Here is a 27,320-nt window from a genome sequence, read left to right on the forward strand (position 1 = left end):
AACTTTGTTTTAGTGATGGCATTGTCTCAACAGCAGTTCAGCCTGGTGCTGACCTTGCCTTTCCTGTTCTGAGTGTTAAACCAGAGATTAAAACACCCTGTACTGAAATCCTGGGCCTTTCCCAGTCACATCCTAAGGGCTGCAGTGTTCTTGGTATGTTTGAGTGGGCACTATTTGCTAATTAATTTATTACAGAATTGGGCTAAGATAAACCATGTGCTGTTTTGAAGCCAGTACAGAGAGAGGAAGGCAGCAGCTCCTTTTAAGCCAGAATTTCTCCTCTCACGCAGCCTCTTCCATCAACAAGGATATTTGCTTCCTTTCAGGAAAGGTGCTACTTTACTGTGCTGAAAAATAAAACCTTTCTCAGTCCCTGAATCTCCCCTGGATCAGGCATAAGCTTGTTATCTGCCAGCACCTTTTCTGCTGAATCAGTCAAAAAATAGTTAATGTTTTTGAACATTCCAGTGAGATGAATGAGGCAATTCATACCTCTGAGCTATTGTTGCAGGGTTTTGTTCTTTGTTTCCTATTGTAAAATGTCTGGAAACACAGGAAGATGACAGCTGTATTGGTTAATATTTTAAAGACTTTCTTCAAATGCTCAAGGGCTAGGAACAATTTGAAAACAAAAGCCAAACTACTTGCACACAGCTCAGGACAAGGGTGTGGTGTTATAATAAGTTACACAAAGCATATAATCCTGGACAGCAACCTCTAAGCAAGCAGAATGTTAATTTACTGGACCAAAACAACGAAAAAACACCCTTCCCTTTAAGCAGCATTTTCCTTTCATAGTGTGGTGCTGAGTAATTTCAAGATGTCTGGATTTTTTTTTTTCCCTGAAGCATTCACTGCAATTTGAGGTTAAAAAAAAAAAAAAAAAAACCCACACATTAAGCCAGGTCTGGCTTTGTTAACAGACCACTGAGGCCCAAGCTCCAGAGCTGGCTTGTGAGGTGATGGCATGGCTTTATCGATTGGGGTTTTGGGTTTTTTTTTTTTTTTTTTTTTTTTTTTTGTTTGGTTGTTTGTTTTTTTTTTCCCTATAGTTTCTAGCTATTCTTTATTAAAATTAAGATGTTTATAGTGCTAGCTGAGAAGGTGCTGATCCCGCTCAGAACATCACTGACCACTTTACTTTGGATCATTTTGGTGCTCCCCACCCTGACTGAAGGGTTCGATCCCTCTCCAGTAAAGTAAAATCGCGGGCCGGAGGCGGGTTGAGCGCGGCCCCGTCTCCCAGCGCAGCGGGCACAGGCACGGCCGGCAGTGTCCCCGCAGCAGCCCTCGGTGCTCAGAAGATGCTCGGCTTCCTAATCTCCCCCGCCCAGCCCCGGCTGTTCTATCTTTAACGCTTCCTGTTGGTGAGAGGAGCCGGCTCGAAAATGGTCGTGTTTCCTGGCGGGAGGCTCGGCGGGCTCTCCGGCGCGTCGTGACCGCCCCTGCCCCGCCGCCCCACGCACGCCGCCGGCATCGTGCGGGCTCCTGCCGCCCGGGACACGGCCCCGGCCCCGGGGGGAGCGCCCGGGGCTTGTGGAAACCTCTCCCACGGCCGCGTCCAGAGCGGGAGGCTGAGGGGAAGGAGTGAAAGGAAGAATAACAGCTCCGGCATTTCCCCCTGCGGAGGGCGCGCAGGTGGCGGGGAGACAATAGCGACCCCCGGCCCCGCCGCCGCCCCCCGCCCCACGGCAGGTGCGGCCGGGCCTCGCCGCTTGTCCCCGGCCCCGCGCACGGCCCCAGCCCCGCACAGGGGACCGGGGGTGTCCCGGGAGGGGCTCAGCCCGGGCCCCTTCCCTGCCGTCCCGCGCCGGCCGTGATTTCGTTGATTTTCGGGTTCCCGCTCGGGCCGGTCCCCGAGCTGTCCAAACCCGCTCCCCGCCGCTGCCTTTAGGGCCGCGCTGCCCGCGAGTGCCCCGAGGAGCGGATCCGGGACCCTCCAGCCACTCCTGCCTTCCCCCTTTCCATGCCACATCCAGGACCCTCCAGCCACTCCTGCCTTCCCCCTTTCCATGCCGGATCCAGGACCCTCCAGCCACTCCTGCCTTCCCCCTTTCCATGCCGGGAACCTCGGGCATTTCGGGGAGGTTTTCACGCCTCCCGTCGCTTTGCGATCGCCGCGCAGGGCACCGCGACCCCCGCACCGCCCGCTCCGTCCCCACGAGCCGCTCCGGGGGCACGGGGCTCTGGCCAGGCCGGGGGTCCCTGCCCGGGCCCCGAGCTGGCCGCAGCCCGGCTGAGCCCCTGCCCCGACGGGGCGCGCAGCCCGGCCCCAGCCCCGCTGGCTGCCCGGCAATGCTGCGGGGCGAGCCAGGGCCCTTCGCTCCCTTCCCCAAGCCCTCTCCTCCAAATTTCTCGGTACCCGCTCCACTCACGGTCCCCAGCATCCCGCATCTCGGCAGGGATGCTCGGCCTCCTCCCACCCCAGAAGGGGAGACGAGATAGGGAGCTCGCCCCAGTTCAGCCCTTCAGCAAAAATACACAGTGCTGGGGGGGAAGGCTGGGGATTGGGGCCGGTTTTCTCCAAAACATCTCCTTTAGATGTGCTTTATTTACCTCCTCTTGTCCCAAAGCAGCCCACACCCTTTCCCCCTCTCTCAACATCTCTAACCATTTATTTTGGCTCATTAAATTTAATTAAGAACGGAGTAGGTGTTCCATATTTAATAATAATAATTAAAAAAAAAAAAAAACAGAAAAAAAAAGAAAAAAAAAAACCACAAACAAAACAGGGGCATAATAACCTCCAAGAGGACTAAAATAAAGAATCGCTATTCAGATGCGGGCAGCCACAGTGCAATTTTTTATTACTTTTTTTTTTTTTTTTTTTTTTTTTTTTTTTTTTTTTTAGTGTCTTTTTAAGAGCATCTAAGCACACACACATAAAAAGCTAGAAGGCATGCATTCCGGAGTTATTCCTATGCATATCCCTGCAATAATTTTCCGCTTTCCTTCGATAAAATTGCCAAATAATAATGAATCATTTCATAAATAATGGGTTTAGAAGCTTATCAGGGCAGGCGGGCCACTGCTGGGGTTTTATCTCTCTCGGCCACATTGCAGTAGTGTTCCGCTCTCCATACTAAATAGGAAACTGGACGTGATGTGGAATTAGAGCCTACCCAGCTGAAGCCACCCAACACTTACTACAAATATAGCCGCGATGCGTAGGCCACAAAATGGCTCCACTCACTTTTCCCAATGAAAAGCAAATGGTGAGTAAAGAGGAATCGGCTCTGCAGAAGTCTGGGCGCTGGGGGCGGCGGGATGTGGTTTTGGGGGGCTTCGGAGGGCACCGAGGGAGCTTTTGGGGGCTTCTGCCCCACATAAGAGACGAGAAAAAACACAAAATCTTTTCCGCGGTTGGGTTTTAATCTTTTTATTCTTTGATGCGGGGTCGGTGAGGAGGAGAATACACTTTCCACTTTGAAATTTGGGGTGCGGCACCCCCGCGGCCCCGGGACCCTCGGGCTGCGGCTGGGACGGGCTGGGGGCGAAGCGCCCACCGGGCCCGGCTGCCCCAGCCTCTTGCCAGGGACAGACAGCGGGACACGGCCCGACCGACAGCCCGAACCTGAGCGCTTCTCCCCGAGACGGGGTCCCCCATATCCCGCTGCCTCCCAAATTGCTTTGGGGCGATTTCCCTACAAAGGGCCGGCGGGAGAGGTGCGCTTTTGGGTTGGAAATTTCCTGCCGATCGGCTGCTGGAAAACAAAAGGATTTTGCGAAGCAGAAACCAGCGGGCGGGGATTTAATGCCCCCCCTCCATTTTTTTCTAAACGAAACCACCCCAATTTAAGGCAAAATTCTGCTGATATCTTTGCGGGTTTGCGTATTTCGTTTTTTAACAAATGCGGGAACAGACGCCATCGGGATTATTCCTTTTTTTACCAAGGGGAAAACCTCATTTTTCGTGATTTCGTTGGCGGGGTGAGCCGGCCTCACCTTCCTGTGTCTGGGCGGCGGGGAGCGGGCTCACTCCGCCGCCGGCCCGGTGCCGGCTGTCGCGGTTCCTCGGCCGGTAACCGGCCCCTTGAGGAATTTAATTTGCCCCTTTAGGAATTAAATTTTCCAGCCGGACGTGGGAGAAACGCCGCCGCCGTCGCCGCTTCGTGCGAGCCCATCGGGAGAAAAACAACCCCGTGTCCGGCCCCGTCTGTGATTTCCTCCCGGGAAGACCGGGCTTGCAATGTGTCCAAAAAAACGCCCAATTCGCCCCAAATATAGGGCTCTTTTTTTCACCTTTTTTTTTTTTTTTTCTCTGTTTATTTTTTTTTTCCACGCCAGACCATGGCCGTCGCTCGTTGTGGCCCCGTGTGCGAGGCGGCGGCTCCCGGCGGCGGCGGGGGGGGACCCGGGGGTGGCCGCTGTCCCCTATCACAGGGGCCTCCCCGGGGTGCTGTCCCCTCCTTCCCTCTCCCCTGCACCTTTCTCCCTCCACTGATCTCTGGCAATCCGGACCCACGAGATCCACCCTCTCCTTTTTTTTTTTTTTTTTTCTCTTTTTTTTTCCTCCCCCCCTTCTCTTCCTCCCAGGATTTAGCAGTTTTATCCCGATGCGGGTGTCCTTCCTCTCTGTAAAGTCGTAAGTACCCTGAGGTGGGAGGAGTAAATTCAGCCTGACACTGAGAGCGCTTTTGTTGAAACAGGAGAGACTTGCGGTGTCCCTACTTAAATATGACACATGTGAGTAATCTCTTCCTATACAATATCGGAATAGGCAATTAGATTTTTCTTTCTAGAGGGCTGGCGGGAAGGTGGCCGGAGGGAAGGCAGAGAACTTGTGCTTTAGGTTGGGTGGTTGTAAATTTTTTTATTTTATTTTCCAGAGAGATAGTGATATATGGCAAAAAAACCGGTTGGGTTTTTGCTTTGGTTTGGTTTTTTTGGTTGTTTTTTTTTTCTTTTTTTTTTTTTTTTTTTTCTCGCGACTCAGTTTATCAGAAACGAAATAAAAAACAACCCGAGGCAAAGGAGCGAGAAGGATGGGTGGCAGCTCTCTGCTCAGTAAAGCTCCTTATTTATATAGAAAAGAATAATCAATCAACCAAAACAACAACAACAGCAACAAAATCCAAAAACGAACGAGGGCATATGTGGGAGATAAAGCATAGAAATAATCACGATATCTGCCCGAGGCGTGAGGTGCCCTGTCGCGACAGCATTTGTTCTGTGGGAGAAGGGGACAATGCTGTGCGTGCGGCCGCGGCCGGGCCCCTTCCTCCTTCCTGCGGCAGCGAATGCGCGGGGGGATTGACTCCGTTAGGGGCCGGGTTAACCCCCTCTCCCCCAAAAAGTGGTTTCAGGTATATTTCGATAGTTTATAAATAACAATAAAAAACAATCATGGGAGGAGAAGAGGCCGCCCGCGAGGCTAAGGCCGCTACGGGCAGGCCGGGCGGCGGCTGCGCTGGCTCCGCAGGGCAGCGAACACCGCCGGGGACCCCAAAACGGGGAGAAATACCCCCAGAAAAGCGGGGATGTGTGCTGGGCCTCCGCCGCAATTTGGCCGCGCAATTTAACCCGCACCCTCGGCGGCGGCGCTGCGGGCGCTGCCCGAGCCCCCTCGCCGCTCGGCCGCCCCGGCGGTGCCGGTGTGAATCCCCGCCGGGGGCTCCGGCCCGTCCCCATCGTGCGGGACCGGGGCGCTGCGCGACGTCAAAGCGCCGCTCCGCGAGCCCCCGTGACGTCACGGCAGGGCTGGGGCGCCCCGTGACGTCACGGCACCGCACGGCTCGGCGGGGTGGACCCACAGACCCCCTCTCCCCCCCCCAGCTCCCCCCAGCAAACTCTAAAATTATTTGGGGTGATCAGGAACTGCCCCGTTCCTCAGCGGCGCGGTCTGAGCCCCGTCGGGCGGTGCCCGTGCAGGGGCAAAGCCCGGCCGTGCTCCGGTGCGGGGCCGCCGCTGAGCGCTGCCTCTCTCCGCAGGACGATGGACAGGCCGCCCGCCCCGCCGCCCCCCAGTGACCCCCGCGATGCCCGCCCCGCCCGGCGGCACGACTCGGAAGCGGAGACCACGAGCGAGCCGGAGAGCAGCCGCGGGGGCATGGAGGCGCCGGCGGACCCCCAGCTGCTGCTCAACGGGGCGGCCAAGGAGGCGGGCCGGCCCTCCCCCGGGCCCCCCGCCGCCCCTGTGCCCGTCATCGAGCTGGTGCGCCGGGGGGGCTCCCTGGACATAAAAAGCCGTGAGGCGGCGGGGGAGGCGATGCAGAGAGCGCCGGGAGCCGAGCCGTGCCGCGCCGCCGAGGCCGCCTGCGAGGCCCGCATGGTGCAGCTGAGCCCCCCCGCGCTCCCGCTGCAGCCCCCCGGCAGGGCCATGCTCTACAACCTGGGCCAGCCGCTGGCCACCATCAACAGGTCCGTGTCCCCCCTGTCCCATCCCCATCCCGGAGCTCCCCCAGGGGTGTCCCGCGCGGTGCTGGGGAGGCGGGAGGCGCGGGGCGGAGATGCGGGAGCAGAAGCAGCAGCATCCCTTCCTCTGCGCGGGGCTCGTCGCTTAATCATCGCGGGTTTGCACGCGAACTTTGCAAAGAGAGAAAGGGAAAAGGCGGGGGGAAAGTCAAAAACGAAAAACTCGTTCCTCGAAGGAGAAATATTTGCGGTGGTAAAGCCCTGGGTAGATCGAAGGGGTCCGTCAATAAACGGACGAGAACCGGTTTAGCCCTTCCGAGCCCCCCGGGCTCTCTCTGTTCTCCGACGAGTCCCGCAAATGAGCGAAGGGCACAGCAGAGGCTCTGACAGGGGCTGAGCCAGCCCGGGGGTGTGCGGGGACGGACCCCGCCTCGCCCAGGGAAAGCTGCGGTGCGCACCCGGCCCGCCTGCGGGAGAGCAGAATCGCGGGAATGGGGGGATTTTACCCAAAGCCGCAAGCCTGGACGCCCCACGCCGCTCACATCCCCCTGCCCGCGCAGGGCTGGCGTCTCTTGCTGCGTGTCCCCGGCTGGCCGCGTGTGGTGTCACCGCACGACCCCGGCTCGGCTTCGTGAGCGGCGAGCTCGCTCCGAGGTCACGGAGCCGCTCCGCTTGCCGCCGCTCCGGGGGCAGCCCCCGTCACGGGCCGGGCCGGGGGGATGGCGGTGTGTCCTCACGGCCTGTCTGCCTTTCTTCGCAGCGGGTTTTTCGGCGAACCGGACTCCTTCTCCATGTACGGCAGCAACCGGGTGAAGCGGAGACCCTCTCCGTACGAGATGGAGATCACCGATGGTGAGAGAATTTCCCCCCTGCGCCGCATCTTGGTGGGGAGGGGTGTCTCCATCTGCCATGGGGGGCAAGTTCCTGCACAATCCCACACTCTGGGACTTAATCCCCAAATAATAAAAGGACTAAAACCGTAAAACGCGAGTGGGATGCCCAGGGAGGCAGGGTGGCTCTCCGGTAAGCAGAACTTACAGCGGTGCCCAGCAGCGTGCTCGGCGAGTTTGCCTTCACCCAGCAGCCAGGGATGCAGCTCAGCCTGTGGCTAATTGCATCCCTGTTCTGCGAATTGCTTAGAGATTAAATCCGAAAAAAGACAATAAACGCGTGTCTCTGTTGAAGTGCGGATCAGGGCCATTGCGGTGAGATGTGCGTGTGTAAACCCTTTCAGCCGGGAGAGGTTCGCACTGCAGAGCACAGCCTCGGGCAGAAGGGATAACCTGCCTTTAAACCAACAGCCCGGGCATCCGACTCGCGTTTCGCGGTTTGCCTGCTCCTGGCAGCAGGTTTGGGGTGTGGGATGCTCCGTGCAAGGGCATCTCTGCTGCCCACGCAAAGGGACACTTACAAGAGCGATTTGCACGTGGAAGGCCGGCCTGTTTATCTCTGGAGTTAACAGCCCGTGCACACGAGATTCACTGAAATGCGTTTTATCTTTAGCGATTGTAAACACTGTGTTTCAATTGCTGGACAATTAATTTTCCTCCTTTCCAGCTAGCTGTCCCTTTCCTTCTACCCAGCTAATCCGAGATCAAATCATAACCTGCATCGGTCTAAAATAATGCATCCCGAAATGACAGGCTCAGGGTGTTATCTGCACTCATCAGTCCTCCACTCCCCTCCGGTCCTTTCAGGCTGCAGCCCCGTGGGACAGGGGATGCTACAGCCCCGGCACAAGAAGGGCTTTTTTCTGGGTTTTGATCCCGAGGCTCAGCAGCTATGCTGGAAAGTCCATCGAATCTCAGTGTCTGACTAAAGCTTTGGACTTGCTATTAAATCAGGTATTAAGGATTACAGAAATACTTGGTTGTAACCAAGTTTCTGAACATGTGTTTTGATGCAGGTGTACAGATTAGGCCCAATCCTGCAGGTTCTGGCTCATGTGAATTTCCAAGATTGGACTCAACATTTTTTGAGGGGGAAAAGGGTATCAGACTATGTAGTGCAAACAGGAACAGTTTGTAGGGATGTACATCCCATGCTGAGGCACCTGTGTGGTGGGGGGCACCTGCTGGGTGACATCCAGGGCACACAGGAGCAGCCCTCTCGAGGGTCCTCAGCCCTTGGGGGCTGCAGAAGGGCAGGAAAGTCTTGCCAGACACTTTGTGGTTTTTTCTGTGTGGGAATAAGTGGTGGGGTTTTTGTAGTAGTTCTTTATCTGTTTTATGGAAATTTTGTTCCATTTAATATCTTCTTTAAAAATAACTAGAAGTGAAGATAAAAATGCAAAAAAGTATCTCTACAAAAAGTATATCCTGGAACTTTGGAAGATCATATTTTTATTAATTTTCCTCATATTTCTAATTTTAAAGAGCATCAGTCAATTCATTATAAAAAAATCCAGGCAAAATTTCTCATCTGATTGCTTGAATTAATTATGAGGCAAGTTTTTTTATGAGGAGTAGATTTTCTATTATAACACAGCTATGGGGCATTTTAATTTCCTCCACTGCTTGACATGTTTTGGCCAAAACCTGATATCTTTCTAAAAGATATGTTTAATTCAGCTGGGGCAGGAATCAAGAATTTGAGTGGTGTCAGAATTTGTTTTATATACTAAAGCTTGATTTGAATGCCCTTGGATGAAAATGAACAGGTCTTTTTTTTTTTTTTTTTCCTAATTTCTGACAAATTTATGAATAGCTGTCTTTTAGTCATCAACTTTCAGTGAACACAAACACATATTTGAAGACTGAAAGTCTCTTGAGGATATTTTTTAATGAGCAGTATCCAAGATTGGGTTATTTCTCATACCCTTATGGGAGTAAATAGCTTTTGAGCTCCATCTCTCTCTGGATTCAAGACCGCTTGCTTTTTCTTGTCTGGAAAGAGCAGTAAAGTGCTAAAAATGCCATATTGTTTTAGTAGGATGTAGCACATTCTTCACTGCTTAATTAGCAGCACTGCTGAGGTCCCTTTGGTCCCTGTCCCCTTCCCCACAATCCTGTGGCATAGCAGGCTGCTCACATCAGGGACAGGAAACCTTCCCTTTGCACGAGCTCTTGTGCCTTAGTTCATACAGAGGGCACTAGGTGCTGTTTGGGGGTGAATATTGCCTTTACTAAAGCATCACACTGGAATCCTAGAGGTCAGAGAGCATTTTGTCATTTCTGCATCCCCCAGCTCGTCCCAGGGGCTGTTTGTGACTTCAGGGGACTCCCAGCTCTGAGCACACCGTGAGGAGGAGTGAGTTGTGTGGCTGCTCACACACTGGAGGAGCTGGCAGCTTGAACTGGCTGCTTGGGAGCGTGTCCCCATGCAAACCCTGCAGTGCAGGGTGTTCTCTGTGGTGAGCCGGGCTGCAGGGACTCAGCTTCCCCCAAAGGGAGGAAAGTGTGATGGTGTCTGATCAGCTGGAACGAGGGATTCCACTTCTCCTGCTGTGCAGGGTGGATTTGCTGAGGTACAGCCTCACCAGGATACTTATAAAAAGTCACATGTTTGGTTCCTGTGCCACAGTCAAGGCAGCCAAGAGTTTTGCTAGAAAAGAATAAAGGTGTTTAAATGTGCCCTGGGGGGCTGGTTCCACTGGGTGATGTCAGAACTGTGGCTTAAACTGCTCACCAAGGCCAGGGACTTGCTCCCACCAGGAGGGAGAAGTTAGGCAGGTGTCACAGAGTGAGGAATACAGGGGAGAGATGGGGGGAGTGGGAATTCCACAGTCCTTTGGGGTGAATCTCACCAATGTGTTACCTGCAAGGCTTTGCTTCCCACTCTGTGATGATTTTCACTGTATGTGATGCTTCCTATCCCATGGGAGTTTCTGCCCTGGTCATTCTTCCAGATTTTAATGAGATTGATGAGACCTTCCATTGTTGATGTCTCCTGGAGGAGATGATGGGAAGGATGTAATAATAAAAGCATGTTAGGGTAGTGTTCCCTCAAGTGAGCTGGTTTCCATGGACCCAAGGGCCTGCAATCCTGATTTACAGCACTGCTGCTCCTGCAGAACAGTCCTTTTCACTAGATGTGCTTTTGGGTTTCTTCTAGCACAGAGACAAAGCTTTTCTCATGTACTCCAGGAGTTGCCCTGATGTGCTGAAAGGAGAATTGGTGTGCTTTGTGCCTTCATCCTGTGTAGCATCCCCTCTCAGAAACATGGCTGTAAAATTCCAAGGTGTAATTGGAGGTCACATGTAGTTAGGTCAAACGGACACCTCCAGCAACTTGGAGCCCCTTCTCCAATCAGTGTCCGAGGGAGTTTTTGCCCTGTGGCAGTGAGGAGGAGAGAGAGCAGGCAGCCCTCAGGTGAGCTGTGAAGCTGTTCCATGCTCACCTGTGACCACCCTTCCAGCAGGACACTGCCTTCACTCCGTGGGTCAGTGTGGTCACTTCCTACCTGTCCTCATTGCCATGGCACAAATCCCACCACCCTGTTTCATTCAGAGGGCTGCTGGCAAGCCTCTGGTCTCTCTCAGCTGGGAAGACCTCTGGATCTCAGGGTTGTCAAAGTCTCTTAATTAGCTCAGGCTAATTTCGTCCTGTCCCAATGGTGTGTCCTTTAGACAATTTTAGGGATAGAAATTAAAGCAATCTAGTGAGATAAACTTCGAACGGGACCATTGTTGCTGAGTTACCCTTGTTGTTGAGTTGAGATATCAAAAAATTATAGCAGCCTTCTGCACACATATCATGGCCTAAGCCTTCTTCCTTGGAGAGGTAAATTTTGATATCTGAGGAGACATCCAAAGAGATGCAACTCTATTTTTCCCTTCCACTGCATTGAACAAAGTTACGGCTTTCTCAGCTCATGGGGTCAGCTGGAAACTCTTGTCTCACTGCCTTGCTGATTAAACCTCACTAAAATTAGTCAGTTAGTTAATTTGCAAAGCAGAAATTCAGCAAAGCAATACTTGTTAAGCCCAGCTCCTAATTCTGCGTGGTTGGAATTGCAGGTCCTCACACGAAAGTGGTTCGCCGCATTTTCACCAACAGCCGGGAGAGATGGAGACAGCAGAACGTCAACGGGGCCTTCGCAGAGCTGCGCAAGCTCATCCCCACCCACCCGCCCGACAAAAAACTCAGCAAGAACGAGATTTTGCGCCTGGCTATGAAATACATCAACTTCCTGGCCAAGCTGCTCAACGACCAGGAGGAAGAAGGAAACCAAAGGGGCAAAGTGAACAAAGACTCGGGGATAGTCCAGGAAGACCTCCTGCAGGACATGCTGTCTCCCAACTCGAGCTGTGGAAGCTCTTTGGACGGAGCGGCGAGCCCGGACAGCTTCACGGAAGAGCACGAGACGCTGGATTCGAAGCACACGCGGAGCCTGCACCACGCCATCCTCCCCGTAGAAGGCAACGCGCAGCGGTGATGACCCCCACGCTGCTCCTGAAGAGCCACGGGGGAGAGGCCAGGCCTGGCTGTGCAGCTGCTGGAACTTGTGCTTGTGGGATTCGTGACTCTGCCTTTCCCTGGGGGCTCGGGCTGCCCGCTCTCCCCAGCCCGGCGCGTTGGCTGAGGACAAGGCCGACCCAGACGGACGCTCGGGGTTTAGGTACGTGACCGTGCAAAGAAGAAAAGCGTTTGAAGTCATCTTCGTTGTACAGAACTGCTCGGGATGGGACTCTGAGGAGGGGAAGGAGACGTGGCTGGCGCCTCTGCAGCGTTCAGAGGGTTTCCAGACCACTTGGTGACCTTGGTCATCTGGGTGAGGCGTGGAGCTCCTCTCCCACTGCCCACGGAGGCCACCGGCGCTTTCCAGCTCCGCGTGGTGCTGGAAACTGCTGCATCACGCCAGTGCTGCAGCACTTCTCCAACCTGTGGCACATCCAGCTGGTCTGAGCAGGAGCTTGGCCACATATTCCTGTTGTCCGAGAGCTTTTGACTGTATCTTTTTAAAGAGGTGAAAAAATACCCTCAGCAAAAGAACTATTAAAAGGATTTAGACTATTTCTTTCTCTCTCCTTTTTTCTTTCTTTTTTTTTTTTCCCCCTTCCCTTTCTTCCTTTCTCTTCTGTCTAATTTTGGATTGTTTGGGCTTGTTGTATTTATGATGTGGGATTACTTCCGTTTAACACTGTCATGCAGTATCCACTGAATGAAAAGGTACATAGGTGTTTTCTGCCACCCCCCTGATCCTTCTGCTGGTAACACTCAGCAGGTGAATTTTAAGCCTGCTGTGGTCTCCCAGAGTTTTTCCAGTGGTTTCTGTGGGGCCAGAGCTTCTCACGAGAAAGATGAATTTCAGAGTTGGTAAAGGAAGAAAATATTTGCTAGTGAAATATCTCTTTGGACTGGGGGATTTTTAAATTCAAAATAGCAAAAAAAAAAAGGGCAAAAGGAGTCAATGATGTATCAACAGTGTGCGTGTACATAGGGTTATAAAAAGGTTTTTTGATGGTATGCTTTGAATTTTTTGGTTTTATTTTGTGAAATGGTGTTTCAGCTGTGCCAATGCCCCCAGTGTGGACAATAGTGCTGGATTTATTCTGGAGTTAGGAAGGTCCTCACCTGTCGAAGCTGGTGGGAGTCCACAGCCTCTTTGAATCTTGGGGGAAAGCAGTAAAAACAGTGGTGGGATTAGCCTGCACTCCTGAGTGCTCAAATTGCTGCAAAACTGAGCTCTGTGACTGAGCTGATCCCCTGCCCCTGCTGCCCCCCAGGAGGACGTCTGGGAAGCAGGAGGACAGGGGAGTTGCTGCTCCCAGCTGTGGCCTGATGGAGCATTTGCCCCAACCCATCCCCACCCTCTGCAGACATGTCAAGGCACAGAAATCCCTACCATGATACAGCAGGAAAAAAAACCCAACCCCACACACAAACATCCTTTGGAAGGGAATAAATCTTTCTGAGTGGGGACATCTTCCACCACACTCGTGCCTTCCCAAGGATGCTGAGGTACAAGGGAACACAGAGAATTTGAGTGGGTGTCTGCAAGCCTGTCCAGGCTTAATGCAGAGCCCTGTCATTTCCATCCCTGCTTGGTTTTGATGCCTCTTTGTAAATAATAGGTAAGAGTCTGGCATGTGGCTTGGCATGTTTGGCAGAATTAGTTGTCTGGGAAGGGATCCTGGCCCATGCAAGGATTTCCAGCATAGCCCCCAAATATTTGGAAAGCACCAATCTCCCCCATCTTAAATTGTGGAAAAGGAGGAAGATTCTTGGGTCTGGGTAGCCTGTGCAGGGGGTTCTTACAGGAGAGGGTTACCTGCAGGGCTGGGAAGGTGCTGGGGGTGAGGAGGCGATGCTGAGGAGGAGGTTTGGACTGGTACTGGTGCCAGGGCTAGGAGAGACAGGCAAGGGGGCTGCCAGGGGACCCTCGGGGCTGGGTGGGGAGTAGGGGAGTGCTGTCACACAGCTAAAGCTGTTCCTGGTTCCCAAATAGCCCTGGGTGGGGTATGTGGGGGTTTTACACCCTTGTTATTAACCTGCCGCGAGAAAATAAAATAATTCGCCGATACTCAGAAATCCCTCATTCCACACGAACCCATCGCTTCTTGTCTGTATCTTCTGGGTAGCTGCACAGCTGGGGAAATGGTACAACCTTGTCAGCACCCCCAAACGCCCCCAGGCACCGGGCTCCTGCCGGGAGTGCCGCAGGTGCCCCGGGGTATGTACAGTTGTACTTTAATTGTGATTTGAATGGTACATTTCCTCTGCCCACCTCTCCTCCTGCCTGCTTCATCTCTCGCTGTGTGGACCATCACCCCCATTCCTGTTGGGAGCAGCGCTCTGGGGCAATGTCGTACCGTGTGAGTGAATTCCTGCCTTACGAATTTTGTTTTTTTCAGCCCCATCCCTTTCTCTGCCACCCTCCCCTTGGATTTCTGCATTTTTTCTGCAGAAATGAAGTAACCAGACCTGGTACCCTGAGTCTCAACCCACTGTGGATGTGCTATTTAGAAAACACATTTGTTGTAATGTGTGTGTATATATAAATATATATATATAATGAATATATCAAGAATATTTCTAAATAAAGTTTTACAAAGCAGCCTCCACTCGCTGTCTGCCTCTGTCCCACCTCACCACTCGAATCCATCATTACTTCGGAGTTCCATCCCTGAGTGTCGTGGGGTGAAGACACCAGGGTGGCCCATTCCCAGCCAGCCAAAGACATAAACGGGCAGCGAAAAACGTTGCAAAAGGATCTGCCAATTGTGTTTTTTTTTTTTTAAACTTGCTTGACTCACACGGTCCAGCCTGGGCGGGGGGAAGAGCGCGCAGGGCCGGCAGGAAGGAAGGCGGGCGATGAAGCAATGCCCCGCCGCAGGCGAGCGTTACCAGCCACCCCCAGCTCACCCCAGCCTGTCCCTTGCAGGTCCCCCCAAGGCTCCAGTGGCCTTTTCCCTTCTTTTGGCGAGGCTGGCTGTGCAAGGAAGGGGCTGCTGGGGGCCACGCTACTTCCCTTTGCACCATGGCAGGCATTCGGCCACGACTTAACAGGCAGCGAGAGTAATTCCTCTTTTTAAAGAAAGAAATTATCACAGCCACGTGCTTAAGTGCTTTTAAAAATATACAGCACTAATTAGGGAGTGTTTACAGGCTAAGTGGTCCATTGAACATGTGTGTGTTATATATATATATATATATATATGTGTGTGTGTGTGTGTGTATCTATCTATAAATATATTTATATGTGTATATATATATCATATACATTTGATATGTATAGGTATATGTATATATGCATACATATATCATATATATTTTATATTTTATATATTATATATATACCGCACCATGCTGCTGATGGTGGCTGACACCATGCTGAGCACAGAGCAGATGAGCAGGAATGGTACCCTAAGTATTTTCTTCTCTTTAATTTCTATGAATTACAGATGGTTGCCTTTTTCAACAGACCCTTTAAAGCATCCCTTGCTCTTTTATAGCCTCCCCACAAAAGCTTAGCTGCTAACCCTTCCTCCATGGCAGCCTGGGAGCCAAGGCTTGCTTTTAAGGTTTCTAGGTGAAATTTCCCCCAGATGGAAGAGGAGAGCCTTTCTCAGGCTCCACCCTGGGGGTACAGGGAGCCCTGTCCAGAGCCCCAGACGAGGGACATGGGGATGTCCCCTCCACAGCCAGGCTGAGCAAAGCCCCAGCAGCCAGGGCTGGGCTGGTTTCATCCCAGGCTCTGGGACAAGGCGTGGGGCAGGTGTGGGCAGTGTGTGGCTGCTGGGTGTTTATCTGCAGCTGGGAGATGGTGGCTGTACGTCTGGTTTAACCCCTGTCTCCTGTTCTGCTGCCAGCCCAGCATGAGCTGATAGCTCACCCACAGTTATCTCTGCTTCCCACCTCCTGCCCCCCTCCCTCCCTCCTTCCATTGCCTTCCATTCTCCTTTCACCTCCCCCTTCTGCTTTTTTTGCTTTCTTCAATAAAATATCCTTGATGGCCACAAGTATTTTGCAACCAGCAAAGGAAAAAACATCCTTAAGGGAAAAACACCTGCAGGGTGAAGGCTTCAAACAACCCTGTGCAGATTTATGGGTTCTATAACCTATGGAAAGGGCTGAGAGGCTTCCAGTGCCACCTGCTCCGTGGTGGGATGGTCAATGTGCATCACTCCTGATTGACCCCGGTGGTGGGGAGACCCTGGGTGCTGCTCTGCTGGCTCCAGGGCTGTGTCCACAGCTGGTGGCTTCATGCTGGCCATGCTGGAAGAAGCATCTTTCTTCCATCATCTTTTTCTCCTGAGCATCTGGACCTTGTTGCTGCTTGGCCACCAAAAAGCAAAAGTCACAGAAGGTAGCAGATATTCACCTGCCTTTGTGTTTTGGTTTGGGTTTTTTTTTTTTTAAGTAACCATTCACCTGCCTTTGTGTTTTGGTTTGTTTTTTTTTTTTTTTTTTTTTTTTAAGTAACTTTCAAAAGCCCTTCCCATTCTTGTCTTTTAATAGAAAATTTAATTCATTTCTCATCAAATGGTAATTTCTTTCGACAATCATGTTTTGTTGCAAAGGGTGATGTGCAATGTTCTGTGGATACAAATATATGGGGGAAAACCCCAGCCCAACCCATTTTTTTTCCTCTGTTCATGCAAAACAGAAAAGAAAGTTGGAGAAAGAACCTTGAGATCCTGGTTGCCACTGCACAGAAGGGATTGGTGCAGCAGGAGGGAAACAGCCTGGGTGTCACAGGTGGCATTGCCCTCAGCTGGGACAGTGCTGGGGTCCATCTCTCACTGGTGGCACCACAAGGGGTTCTGCTCTGCAGGGCAGGAAATTTTCTGACAAATAGCAGTTTCTTCACAAACTTGAAGCAGATGCATTTAAAGGTGTTTCGTTCATCCAGTTTTGTTGTTCCAGGAATTGAGTGGCATTCAGGCTTCCAGTGGCAGGAAATTTCCCTTACAAGTGCACGGATGACAGTGGGAAGTGAGAACAGCGGGACTTGACATTGAGATAAAATTCAATTAAAAACCAGAGAGAAGGTGGGAGGATTGCATATATCCAAAATGTTGAAAGAAGAAACACAAAGCCTCAAAATCACTCCAAATTTGGGCAGCTACTATTTTCCAGCCTCATTATCTGTTTTTAATTACAGCTTTTCTGGCAAAGCCATGTTGAGGGCAGCCTGCACTGGCAGCCCTGCCTGGGAACACAGCCGAAGCCAGGAGCAAGGACCTGCTTCATTAAGGGCATTCCCACATAATTGAATCAAATATGCTCACGGAAACGACAGGACCCAAACATTCCCACCCCGGCAGCCGATGAGAAAGCTTCTCCTCTTCGCTGTGACAGGCCAAGTGACAACAGGAGGGAGTAATTTATGGCTCTCTGGGACTGCTCGGTCTGCTCTTCATCCCGGGGCTCATCCCTGACATTCCCAGCGCCACACAAAGGCTGCAGCCGGCCAGTGGTGCCCAGGGGACACCGCGCTGTCACACGCAGCAAGGAGATGAGCAGCGAGCAGGATCCTGTCTCTCCTCCCAGTTCTGTTCTTTCTCTCTGGTCCTCCTGCCTCTTCTTTCATCTTATTACTCTCTCTCCGGCTTTTTTTTAGTTTCCATCCCAAAACTGGGATGGGAGAGAAGGCTAGAGGTGGATGGGAGAGGATAAGGATGCTTTGAGACCACAGGGGCCACAGCAGGGACCTGCACCACTGATGAGGATGCAGGAAACCTCCTGGGGTGGGTCCAGCAGGCACTTTCAAACTTGTCCCCCCGGTAGACATTCCTTTTCCCCTGCTCTTGGAGCTATTCTCAGCCTCCCCAGTGACCTTTCCGGGGAACAATTTACTATTGTGTTTTGGTGAAGCCCAGCCTCTATTTTTACACTCTGTTTTGCTGATGCGGGCACAGGGAGCGAGACGGGAATCCAGCAGGAAATGGGAGGGAGCGTCTGGAGCACGGTTAAAACCCCGGCGCTTTGATGTGAACCCGACCGGCAGCACGTGCTGGGGCCGGGGGCTTCTCTGCCTGCCCATCCCTCCGGCAAATCCCGCATGGCACCAGCTTAATCTGGCCGTGCCAAGGTGGCAGTGGCTGCAAAGGGCTTTTGGCAAAGGGGCCGGCAAAGCCGCGGTGCTACGGCGCTCCTCAGCGTGGGCACCGCAAAGGGAAAGGCGGCTTTCTGCTGTGGAGCTCAAGGAGTGCTGGAAAGAAGGGGAGGAGGTGACTTGTTGGCTGGGCTAGGAGAGGTTTGAGGGCATGCCCAAGGAAAGGCATGGCTGCATCTTGTGAAATAAGCCGTCTGGAGGTCTTTGTGTGAGGGGCTGTCAAGCCTTGATCCTTCCTGATGTAGGACCAGGAGCTGGGCTTGTCAGGAGTGAATGGCTCCAAAAATGCCAAGCATCGAGCTAGAGTGGCTGGGGAAGCGTGCTGCCTGCACGCCCTGCTCAGCCTGTGTTTGTGTCAGGGAACAACAGTGTCCCACTCCAGATGTACATCTGGGAAGATGGCCAAAGCCCAGGGAAGGGAAGGGAATGTGTCCAATCCTGCAGCTGTTCTGCTTCCACCACTGTCACCACCTGCAGCACAGCCCCTGAGGCAGAACCCTGCTGGCAGGGCTTGCCCAGAGCCCACAGAAACCAGAGGTGAAGTCATCCTGCATGTCTGAAGGGTCCAGCTGTGGTCTCACCTACTGCTGTGGTCTCACCTACTGCCCGTCCAAGGCTGCCTGGGGGGATTGGGAGCAAGGGGATGCTTTACAGCAGCTGTCCCATCTCCAGAGCACTGTGCTTGCTGTGATACATCCCTTCACACTTCGCTGTAGCTGAAATAAAACACATCCACACCATCCCAGTTGTGTCTTGCCACCATCCAGCATCTCAGCACCGCTGCTCTGAGCAACCAGCCTGCTCCATCCCCAGGAATGGCACTGGAACAGGAGCTGGAGGCTGGCAGGAGTGTGCTGGATGAAGTCAGCAGTGTGCCACTGTGGATGCTGTGGGTGGGAAGCGCCTGCTTTGGGTGGGGAAATCTCTGTGCGTGCCAGGGCTGCTGCTGGTGAACTGGTGCCCTGTTTGTGCTGGGCCAGGGTGAGGAACAAGCCTGAGGCTGCAATTTGGGACATCACAGAGGTGGGTTAGCAGTGACACATTGGCACAGCCACCTGTGCGACAAGGAGTCACAAACACACACTGCCCAAATACCTGTGCAGGCACAGGACAGGTGGGTGTGCACTGACCTGATCACAAATCACAGCCCATGTGCTCTTGCACTGGAATGGTGCACAAACACAAACTCTCCTTTCTGCACATCCCATTCCCGTGGGTGCATCCATGGATGCACATTTGTGGACAGTCCTAAATACACTGGACACAGTCCTGCATGTGTCCTCAAGCCACCCAAGCCCATGACACGCTCACACATGTGTCCCCATGCACGCTGCCCTGCTTGTTGTCCCCACCAGACAAAACTCCAGGGTGGTTTTGCTTTTGGCTGCCATCAGCAGAAATCACTCAGAGGCTGCTCCCTGCCTCATCCTTGCAAACCTTGAGCTGTTTTTTTTCCTTTCTGGGTCAGGTGGCACCAAACCACCCAAGGCAGGTACTGGATGCTTTCCCGGGGTGTTTCCAGGGCGGCAGGAAGGCTGAGCTGAGCCGCGGCAGCCGTTGCTCCTATCTCGGCTCTCTGCCCATCCCTGGGACCACCCTCCAGCTGGCTCCATGCTGCTCCGAGCTGCTCCCCTCTATCGCTGCGTGCAGGTGTCGCGGGATGGGGATAAGGCCCTGCATCCACACACCGCAAGGGACGGGCAGAAAGGCGGTGAGAGCGGGAGCGTGTCTGTCCCCTCCAGCGGGGACACTGCCACAACACCGCCGCCCTGCCCGCTGCTCCGCTCTCCAGCAGCAGCTCGCAGCCGACGCCTCCCCGGAGCCGTGTCCCGGGGGTCGCAGCGGGGCTGTCCCCCGCGGGTCTCACCCGAGCCCCGGACCGGGCGGGCGCTGCGCTCCCCGGGCCGCCTGCTCCGGGCGGGCGCCTCCTTTGAACAGGTCTGGGGGAAGCCCCGCTCGCAGATAAACGGCACATCAATGCCACCGCAGCACCAGCGCTTCCTGCCCGCGGGGCCAGCCCGGGCCGCGGCGGAACCGGAGCGGCTCCGAAGCGGAGCCGCGGCCGGAGCAGAACCGGGGCGGTTCCGAAGCGAAGCCGCAGCCGGAGTAGAACCGGAGCGGAACAGGGGCGGTTTCGAAGCGGAACCGCGGCCGGAGCAGAACCGGGGCAGTTCCGGAGCGGAGCCGAGCCCGAGCAGACCGGAGCGGTTCCGAAGCGGAACCGGGGCGGTTCCGGAGCGCAGCCGAGCCGGAGCAGAACCCGGGGCTGTTCCGAAGCAGAACCGGGGCGGTTCCGGAGCGCAGCCGAGCCGCAGCGGACCCACCCCGGCCGTCCCCGCCGCTGCCGCCAGAGGGCGCCGCCCCCGGCCCGAGCGGCCCCGCGGGAGCAGCGCCCGGCCCGGGGTTCGCTAGGAACGGGGTTTAATGTTTTCTCATGTTTTCCAAATAAAGTGTGTTAAAGACTGTCCTTTCCCATTCTCCCTTTCTCTGCTCCTCCCCTTCTCCATTCCTCCCTCTCCTTTTTCGCTCTTCACCCTCTGCAGGTCTTCCTGGGGTTACCGCAGACTGACATTCGCTGTGTTAAACCTGCTGTATCTGAACACTGCAGCTATTTTCCTGCCGAATTTTGTATTCTGGGGTGGAAAGGTAGACAGCTTGAGGCAGCTGCTGTTCCCCCAGCTCTGGGGGTCTCAGTGCTGTCTGCAGGTCCCCATCCCTGGAACATGAGGGCAGGGGGTCCGTGCCTGTGGTCACCAGCTCCCCGTTGGCTCTACCAGAGCACCACAGGCAGCCGAGCCCCCTGGGATTTCAGCAGAGGTGAGGCGACCCTGTGGACACTCACGCTTCCCAGTGGGAGCACCGGTGGCTGTGCCGATGCCCTAATTACTGAGTTCTAATTAATGTCCCGCCAGCCCTGGAAACAACCTGTTCTCCTCAGTCCCAGGCAAAGGCATCTCCCAGGGGTCTTCACCTTTTGTCCTCAAAACCTGTTCAGGGCTGGATCCAAGAGGAGCCTGTTCTGAGCTGCTGTGGCACATCGGCACAGTTCGGCATTGTTCAGCCCTTTCCTATCAATCCCGTCCCTCCTGCAGGAGCCTTGGATCCCTGTCCCCCTCTCAGGGTGCTCAGCGTGTCTGCAGCAGCATCCTGAGGGGGCCAGCAGCCTCCAAAGATTCAGGAATGGGTTAAGGTTCCCAAAAATGTCTCCTAATTTCAATATACCGTGAGAAATGCCTTTTTCAGGTCTCGGACTCACATGAAATCCCTCTGGCCTTTCCATGTCCCTCCCGTTCTCTTTCCCAGCGGCAGAAGTCACTGCTCTGAGGAGATGAGGACACGATTTTCCCCCTCTCCTGCATTACCTGCATCTGTTTGCTTGGGTGGCAGCCAGAAAAGTGACTTCATGCATTCAGTCTTTTTTCCCCTGCCCTTTATTTTTCATTTTATTTTCCTACTAGCCCAAGGCTCCCGCCTGTTGTAGAGTCGAGGGGGAAGCATTCCGGCCAAATCCTGTCCTTGTGTTATGGTAATCGCGGCTGCCACCCAGCAGATGCAGCTCGCTGAAATAAAAAGGCTGTTTAACAGGCAGGGAGAAGGAGAGGGGAGCTTTTGTTTGGCTCTCGCCAGGGTTGGAGTACACTTGTAAAGCAACAACTGGAGCTCGTTGAAAAGAAGTGGAGGTTATTAGGTTCGTTTCACTTACTGCCGATGGTCCTGTTATTTTTTCCCCTTCATATTCCAGGCTTTTGCCCTGGTTCTGAGAAGGAAGAGGAGAGAGGTGCCACCTGAAACCTGCTGCCTCTGCTGCTGACCATGGAAACAGGGCTAGTGCCTACTGACAGGGTTCTGGTTGATTGCAGCCCAGAGTCCAAGGATGCTCAGGATGGTTTCCTGTGTTAGGGATGCTCCTCCCTCTGCCCAGGTCCATTTCTTTTTCCCGGTAAGGATGTGGGGCTGGAGGAAGGAAATCACCTTCCTCAGGTGGTGCTGAGCAGGGCTGCCCTACTGGATGCAGGCTCTTCTCTACCCCTTGGGGACCTAGACAGTCATGCAGAGGTGTCCTGCTCATGGGGCATGGCCTTGCCTGGTGCTCCTCTGCCTTCCAGGGTGCTTGGTCCTGCTCTTGTGAGACAGCAAAGTTAAGAAGACTCAAGAGCACACTTAATTGTGCTTGGAGCTATCAAAACACAGCGCTTGTCAGCAGCAAAAGTGGTCCAGAATTTGTCAGAGCTTGGACAGCAGTGGGTTGCTGATGGGGAGGAAAAAAATTCAAGTGACTGCAGAAGTTGGGATGGTACAAACCTGCATCCTTGGGGGTTATGGTCTTGTTTTGAAGTGTTGCAGTTTTGGATGGGAGAATGACAGAAAGTAGTGCCTTGGGGTTTGTACCTTCCCCCAGGTAAGTGGGGACAAAAACATTATTAGATGGGCTGGATTTCTGTCCCTGGTTCCCTCTACCTACCTATCTATCCCTCTGTCTCAATGCATCTTTCACCAGCCCTCTTTGCTCTGAAAAACAGCAGCGATCCCTTCAGATGCCAGGAATAAAATCAATTCATGGCCTCTCCAATTCAGGTAGCTGTCCATAAATCTTCCCAGCTTCAGGCTGGTCTCCTAGGACTCCCACATCAGCTGGGAACCTATTTAATCGACAGAGATGATCTGTGCTGTCTGTTGCCCAAAGGCCCTTTGAACTCTTTGTCTCTCACTGAATGATGCTCGAGTCCCTGGGGGTTTAGCCAGACTGGCCCATTCTGTGTGACAAGGCTCAGGTGAATAATGCCTGGAGCTGGCAGTGCCCAGGGTGCTGAGAGGAGTCTCAGCCCCTCTGCCAAGGCTTTATCTCCACATCTTCCCATGGCCTCTCATTTGGCTCTCTGCAAAGCTCCATAAACCCACACCAGCATGAAGAGCACCCAGCCTGGTGCCAGGGGAAGAGAATTACAGCTCTTTTTGGGAAGGCTTGGCAAGGGCTGGAGGGGGTGTATGAAATCACAGCCTCTCCCTCCTGGGGCTGCAGGCTTGATTTTCAGGATATTTTAGTGCATTTTATGTTTTAGTGGCTGGGAATCAGTTCCAGGCAGCAGCTTTGCTGAGGGACTTCTGGAAGAGGTTTTCCATGCTGGTCCAGCCCTTGGAAACACAGAACTCAGCACTGCTTAGGATAGGGCCTCCAGGAAACAAATTTAAAGCTGCCCCAAAGCAGCAGGACTCTTGGATCAGTTTCCAACCAGGGAAATGCTGGAATGCCACCTTTAATAGCTGAGATTCTCTCCTGGGCTGTGAGGAAGTGCTGGAGGTGGCTTCCCCTGCCCCCCAACAGCCTCCACCTGGTGAGATCCAGCCAGGTCCATGCCCCGGCTCCATCCAGCCCTGGCCCAAGGGGTCAGTGTTTCCAAAGGCTTCTGCACTCCATAAATCACAATTTAGCACGGACCACCATCAACACAGACAAAGTAACCTAATCTGCCCACATATTAGGGTGTTGGAAAACAATAATCCAAGAAGGAAACACATTATCTGGCCTTGTTACTTTACAAAGTAATTTAAATTAATTTTTCCCTAGAGTGGTTAGGGAGCACTGCAACTTGCCCTTGTCTATTCTCTCCAGCTAATGAAGCTTTACCAGAGACTGCTCGTGAATTCCTATTAAGACCTCATCTTAGAGGTTACAGGGCAAAGCAATTTCTGCTCCTGGGAAAAATGCCTATGAATTTGTAATTGTAAGTCCATGTTTGATAGGGATTAGCATCTGAAAGGGGTAGAGTGGTGGGTAGCAGAGAAAACATTATTTCAATTAGCTGAAGAAAAGCAATTTGACGTCTGATTATGGTTTACACTTTTAATTTTCTCCTATTTCTCCTCTATTTTTTCCTAATTTTCTGGCATCTGAGGTAATTATTTCCTGAAACTTTCCACCCTCACCAAACCAGCCACCTTTCCCTTCTCCTCCTTTCATCCATCACAGTTGAGATTCAAATGTAAATGGTTGCTGAGTTTTTTCCTTTCCCTTCTCATCTCCAGATTCACTGAATTTGGGGCTGGTGTTGAGGATGCTGTATCAAATCACACTGAAATGGGACAGGATATTTCTCTTCATGCCAAGGAGGTGAAAGATGAGGAAGAAGAGGCTTTGCTCCACATCCAGGCTCATGGTCAGGCTTGTGCCCAGCAGCTTGACACGGCGCCAGTGCCTGACTCTTCTAGCAGAGCCCCAATGCCTAAAGATCCTCTCTGTGCTCAGAAATTACTTAAAATTCCCTCTTTTCCTCCCACCCTCGGCCTTAGCCTCGAGCTCAGCTGTGCTCCATCTATTTTTTCGTGGCTTCTTGGTCTCCTATTTCCTAATGACGATGCAATCAGTTTTCGGGTGGGAGATTCCTCGTGAGAAGGCTTGTTGTTATTTAAGGAAGATCATGAAATCCATCCTTAATGAAAGGACAGGAGAAAACCCTTCCACCAAGTTACACTGAAGCCTGAGATTATCATTTTTATGGGCTTCCAATCTTTCCTGCCTCATGTCTTATCAGCAAATGCAGCTGGAGGCTTCAAAAACCCTCCCAGCTTGCTGCTGATTTTATGGGATGAAGATTAGAGATGATCGGATAGCAAATTATTCATTCCATTCGATATCCCTGGGCAGGAGGGAATATCCAGAGCAAAGTCAGCTCCTTTCTCCCTCTCTGAGCACCACACATTGGGAACCTTCCTATCTGCCACTCCAGCCACACAGCAGAGCTTCCCCCCACACTCAGAGCTGATTAGGGGTGCAGAATTCCCTCTGAGCAGATGGAAAAGTCAGGGGGAATCACAGATGCAGGCTCATCCCCCAACAATAAGGCAAAGCAGAGGCAGGTGGGGTTTCTTGTTGCAGGGATTTTTGGTTTGATTCCTCCCAGCCCTCCAAGGCAGGGTGGGACGTGTAGATGTTTTCTCTCTAATTTTCCAAGGCTCTGGGGCCTGAGGCTGATGTGAACATGCTGTCAGAGCCCTGGCAGCTCCTGATGTCAGGGGCAGAGGAGCAGGGAGCTCAGGGGGGACAGGAGAGGCCCCAGAGCTGCCCTAAGATGTAGGAGCAGCAGCATCAGGCACAGGGAGTGGAGGGCGTGACCGCTGCCCGGAGATCCATCCCAAAATCAACTGGTGTAAAAAATATCATCCAGAGTATCCCATGAAGTGCCCGTGGGCCACAGAGGGGCTGCTGAGCAGGCCTTGAGGGCAGTGAAGGCCACAGATGCCTTTTGCCAGGCCATTGACACTGGGGTTTTCAACAGCACATAAATAAAAAAATACATGGCAGTCTAAAGGCATTTTTAAAGAGGAGAAGTGGGGCACAGAGCTGTGATAGATGAAAACCCAGAGCAAGAGCTGCTTTTTTCTGCTGCCTTTTACTCACAGTGGCACACTGAGCCAAGAAAATGCCCTTTTCACAGTGGTTGTAGCTCCTGGCTCTCTCCTGGCAGCATCCAGAGCAGGCAGGATTTGCAAGACAAGTGTCAATGGGAAATGAGAGAACCCTGGCACAAGCAAAGAATACTTGGTTTGGATGGTAGATGTCAAAAGAAACAAGAAATTTTACATTTGATTTGTGTTTGGGTTGGTTTTTTTTGGTGTTTTTTTTTTTTTTTTTTTTTTTCTTGTGTTTGGGTTGGTTTTTTTTGGGTTTTTTTTTTTTTTTTTTTTTGCGTGCGGGATTTTATATTTCATAGCAGCTATTGAAATGTAATAAATTTATAATTACTTTTCTAATTACAATCTCTTCTTTAGGGAATGTTCAGGTTTGCTGTCATACAGTATTTTTTAATTTTATGGCTCTGTCTGGGAGGCAGGGAGGAAATGGAGAGGATGAAAGAGGGAAGGAAGGAGGGAGGAAGGAAGGAAGTGAAGGAAGTGAAGAAGAAAGAAAACGATTTCCATTAAAACACAGAGTCCCACAATGTTTTCAAAGAGGAACTGGCATCTGTGCTATGAGATATATCATCCAGGAATGTTGCTTTGAGTGGATATTAATTTTTCCTAAAAGTTATGAAATCTTTAGGGAAAATAGTTACCTATTTTTGGTGTATATGAGTGTAAAGCCTGAAATTCCAATCCCTGCTTTGTGTAAAATCTGTTATACAGGCAACTGCTCGCATGGGTGTTTGAAAGAGCAATGAGCTGGCTCTGACCAAATGCTGCCAGAGTGATTTGTCCTTCCGTGCCTCAGTTTCCCTCAGTTCTAAAATGGACCTGTAGGGCTTTGTTTCACCATGGCTGGGTTTTGCTGTAGGCTTAAATGAGAGACACAGCAAGATTTCCATCACTCAGCAGCAGAAACACACAGTTATTTGTCATTGCAGGTCCCAAGACACGGCCAGGACGCCAAAAGGAAAACCTGGCTGGCAAATAATTTGTTGAAGTTTCAGCCTTTGCCCCTGCAGTGAGGCTGCTGCAGTGACTTGCAGCTTCTCATCCCCCCAGGCCAGACCCAGGGATATGCAGCCAAGGAGGTGCCACGGGAGCTTTGTCACACAGGCACCTTCCTTCCTAATGGCTGCGGGGGCTAAACGTGCTTTGGAGCACAGGGGAGCTTTCAGATAAGCGCTGAGTGATTCCCTGGCCTCACCAGTGAGCCAAAAGTCATTGACTTGTCTTAAATGTCCCATAAATGTGGGAACATGCAATTGGTGAAGAATTATTTGCTCCTCAGGATGGAGCTGACAGCAAGGGTGCTATCTGAAAGGCACAGAGCCCTGCCTTCATCCCAGGGCCTGGGCTGTCATCTGCTGTCACCCCAGCTCACCATAGCACGTGGATGGATCCTTGAGACCTCCCTGTCTTTGGGAAATCAGTCCCAAGTCCCTGGAGCTGTGCTGAGCAGAGCCCTGGGGTGATTACACAACGCAGAGTACGTGGAGAAGGAACCTCAGCACCCAGCCCCAGGCGTGGCAGGGGAGTGGACAGCAGCAGCAGAATGTCCCAGACCTTGAATTTCCCGGGGGCAGCAGCAGGACCAGCTTCTCTAGGACTTCTGATCTGCTGATAAAGCCTTCTGCTCCAAACAGCCCGGCTGCTTTTGCTGGCCTTTTGCAGAGAAAAGCAACAGGCAGGCAGCAAAGATGGAGAGATCTGCACTCTCCCACCGGGTTTCCCCAGGTCTTGGGGAACCCAAAGTTCACTCTCGTTTTTACTTATTCACAAGCCATTCCTTTTCCTGTGTAATATGATTAGATTGTTTTACAGGGCCTAATTATGGGCCCCTGTTGTGATACTTCCTTGCTGGGTGCATAGGAAAGTCCCTGCCCCACTGATTTCGCAAGCAAAAATGAGTGGGGTTGGCAGTGGGGTTACCCCACACTGCAGCTGCAGGCCTGGCCATGGGAAGGAATTTGGGAAAGAGTTGGGAACTGGCCTTGTACAGCTCAAAGTCAGATCTGGTTTGTCTTCAGGATAAATGATATTATTGTGAATACAGGGTAAAGAG

At 52.5% G+C, this 27,320-nt stretch overlaps 1 protein-coding gene across 2 annotated transcripts; it reads left to right on the forward strand.

Moving 5' to 3' along the window:
* Window positions 1-3,064: 3,064 nt before the first annotated feature.
* TAL1 (TAL bHLH transcription factor 1, erythroid differentiation factor) lies at window positions 3,065-14,353 on the forward strand. 2 transcript variants are annotated; one of them, XM_041421372.1, is made up of 5 exons: window positions 3,071-3,215; window positions 4,537-4,686; window positions 5,932-6,360; window positions 7,115-7,206; window positions 11,313-14,353. In XM_041421372.1, coding segments are annotated over exons 2-5 (942 nt in total). In that variant the 5' UTR covers window positions 3,071-3,215; window positions 4,537-4,684; the 3' UTR covers window positions 11,732-14,353. The 2 variants fall into 2 exon arrangements, with proteins under 2 accessions (XP_041277305.1, XP_041277306.1); XM_041421371.1 differs by lacking the exon at window positions 4,537-4,686 and having other exon boundaries at window positions 3,065-3,215.
* Window positions 14,354-27,320: the final 12,967 nt, after the last annotated feature.

This window comes from Onychostruthus taczanowskii, unplaced genomic scaffold (assembly GCF_017590055.1).
Source record: "Onychostruthus taczanowskii isolate IOZ18803 unplaced genomic scaffold, ASM1759005v1 scaffold7, whole genome shotgun sequence".
NCBI lineage: Eukaryota > Metazoa > Chordata > Aves > Passeriformes > Passeridae > Onychostruthus > Onychostruthus taczanowskii.

Bases quoted from the DNA above. Each gene is read 5' to 3' on its own strand.
- TAL1 (XM_041421371.1), top strand. The intron at 6,361-7,114 runs GTCCGTGTCCCC...CTTTCTTCGCAG, and splicing joins CCGCTGGCCACCATCAACAG to CGGGTTTTTCGGCGAACCGG. The intron at 7,207-11,312 runs GTGAGAGAATTT...TTGGAATTGCAG, and splicing joins CGAGATGGAGATCACCGATG to GTCCTCACACGAAAGTGGTT.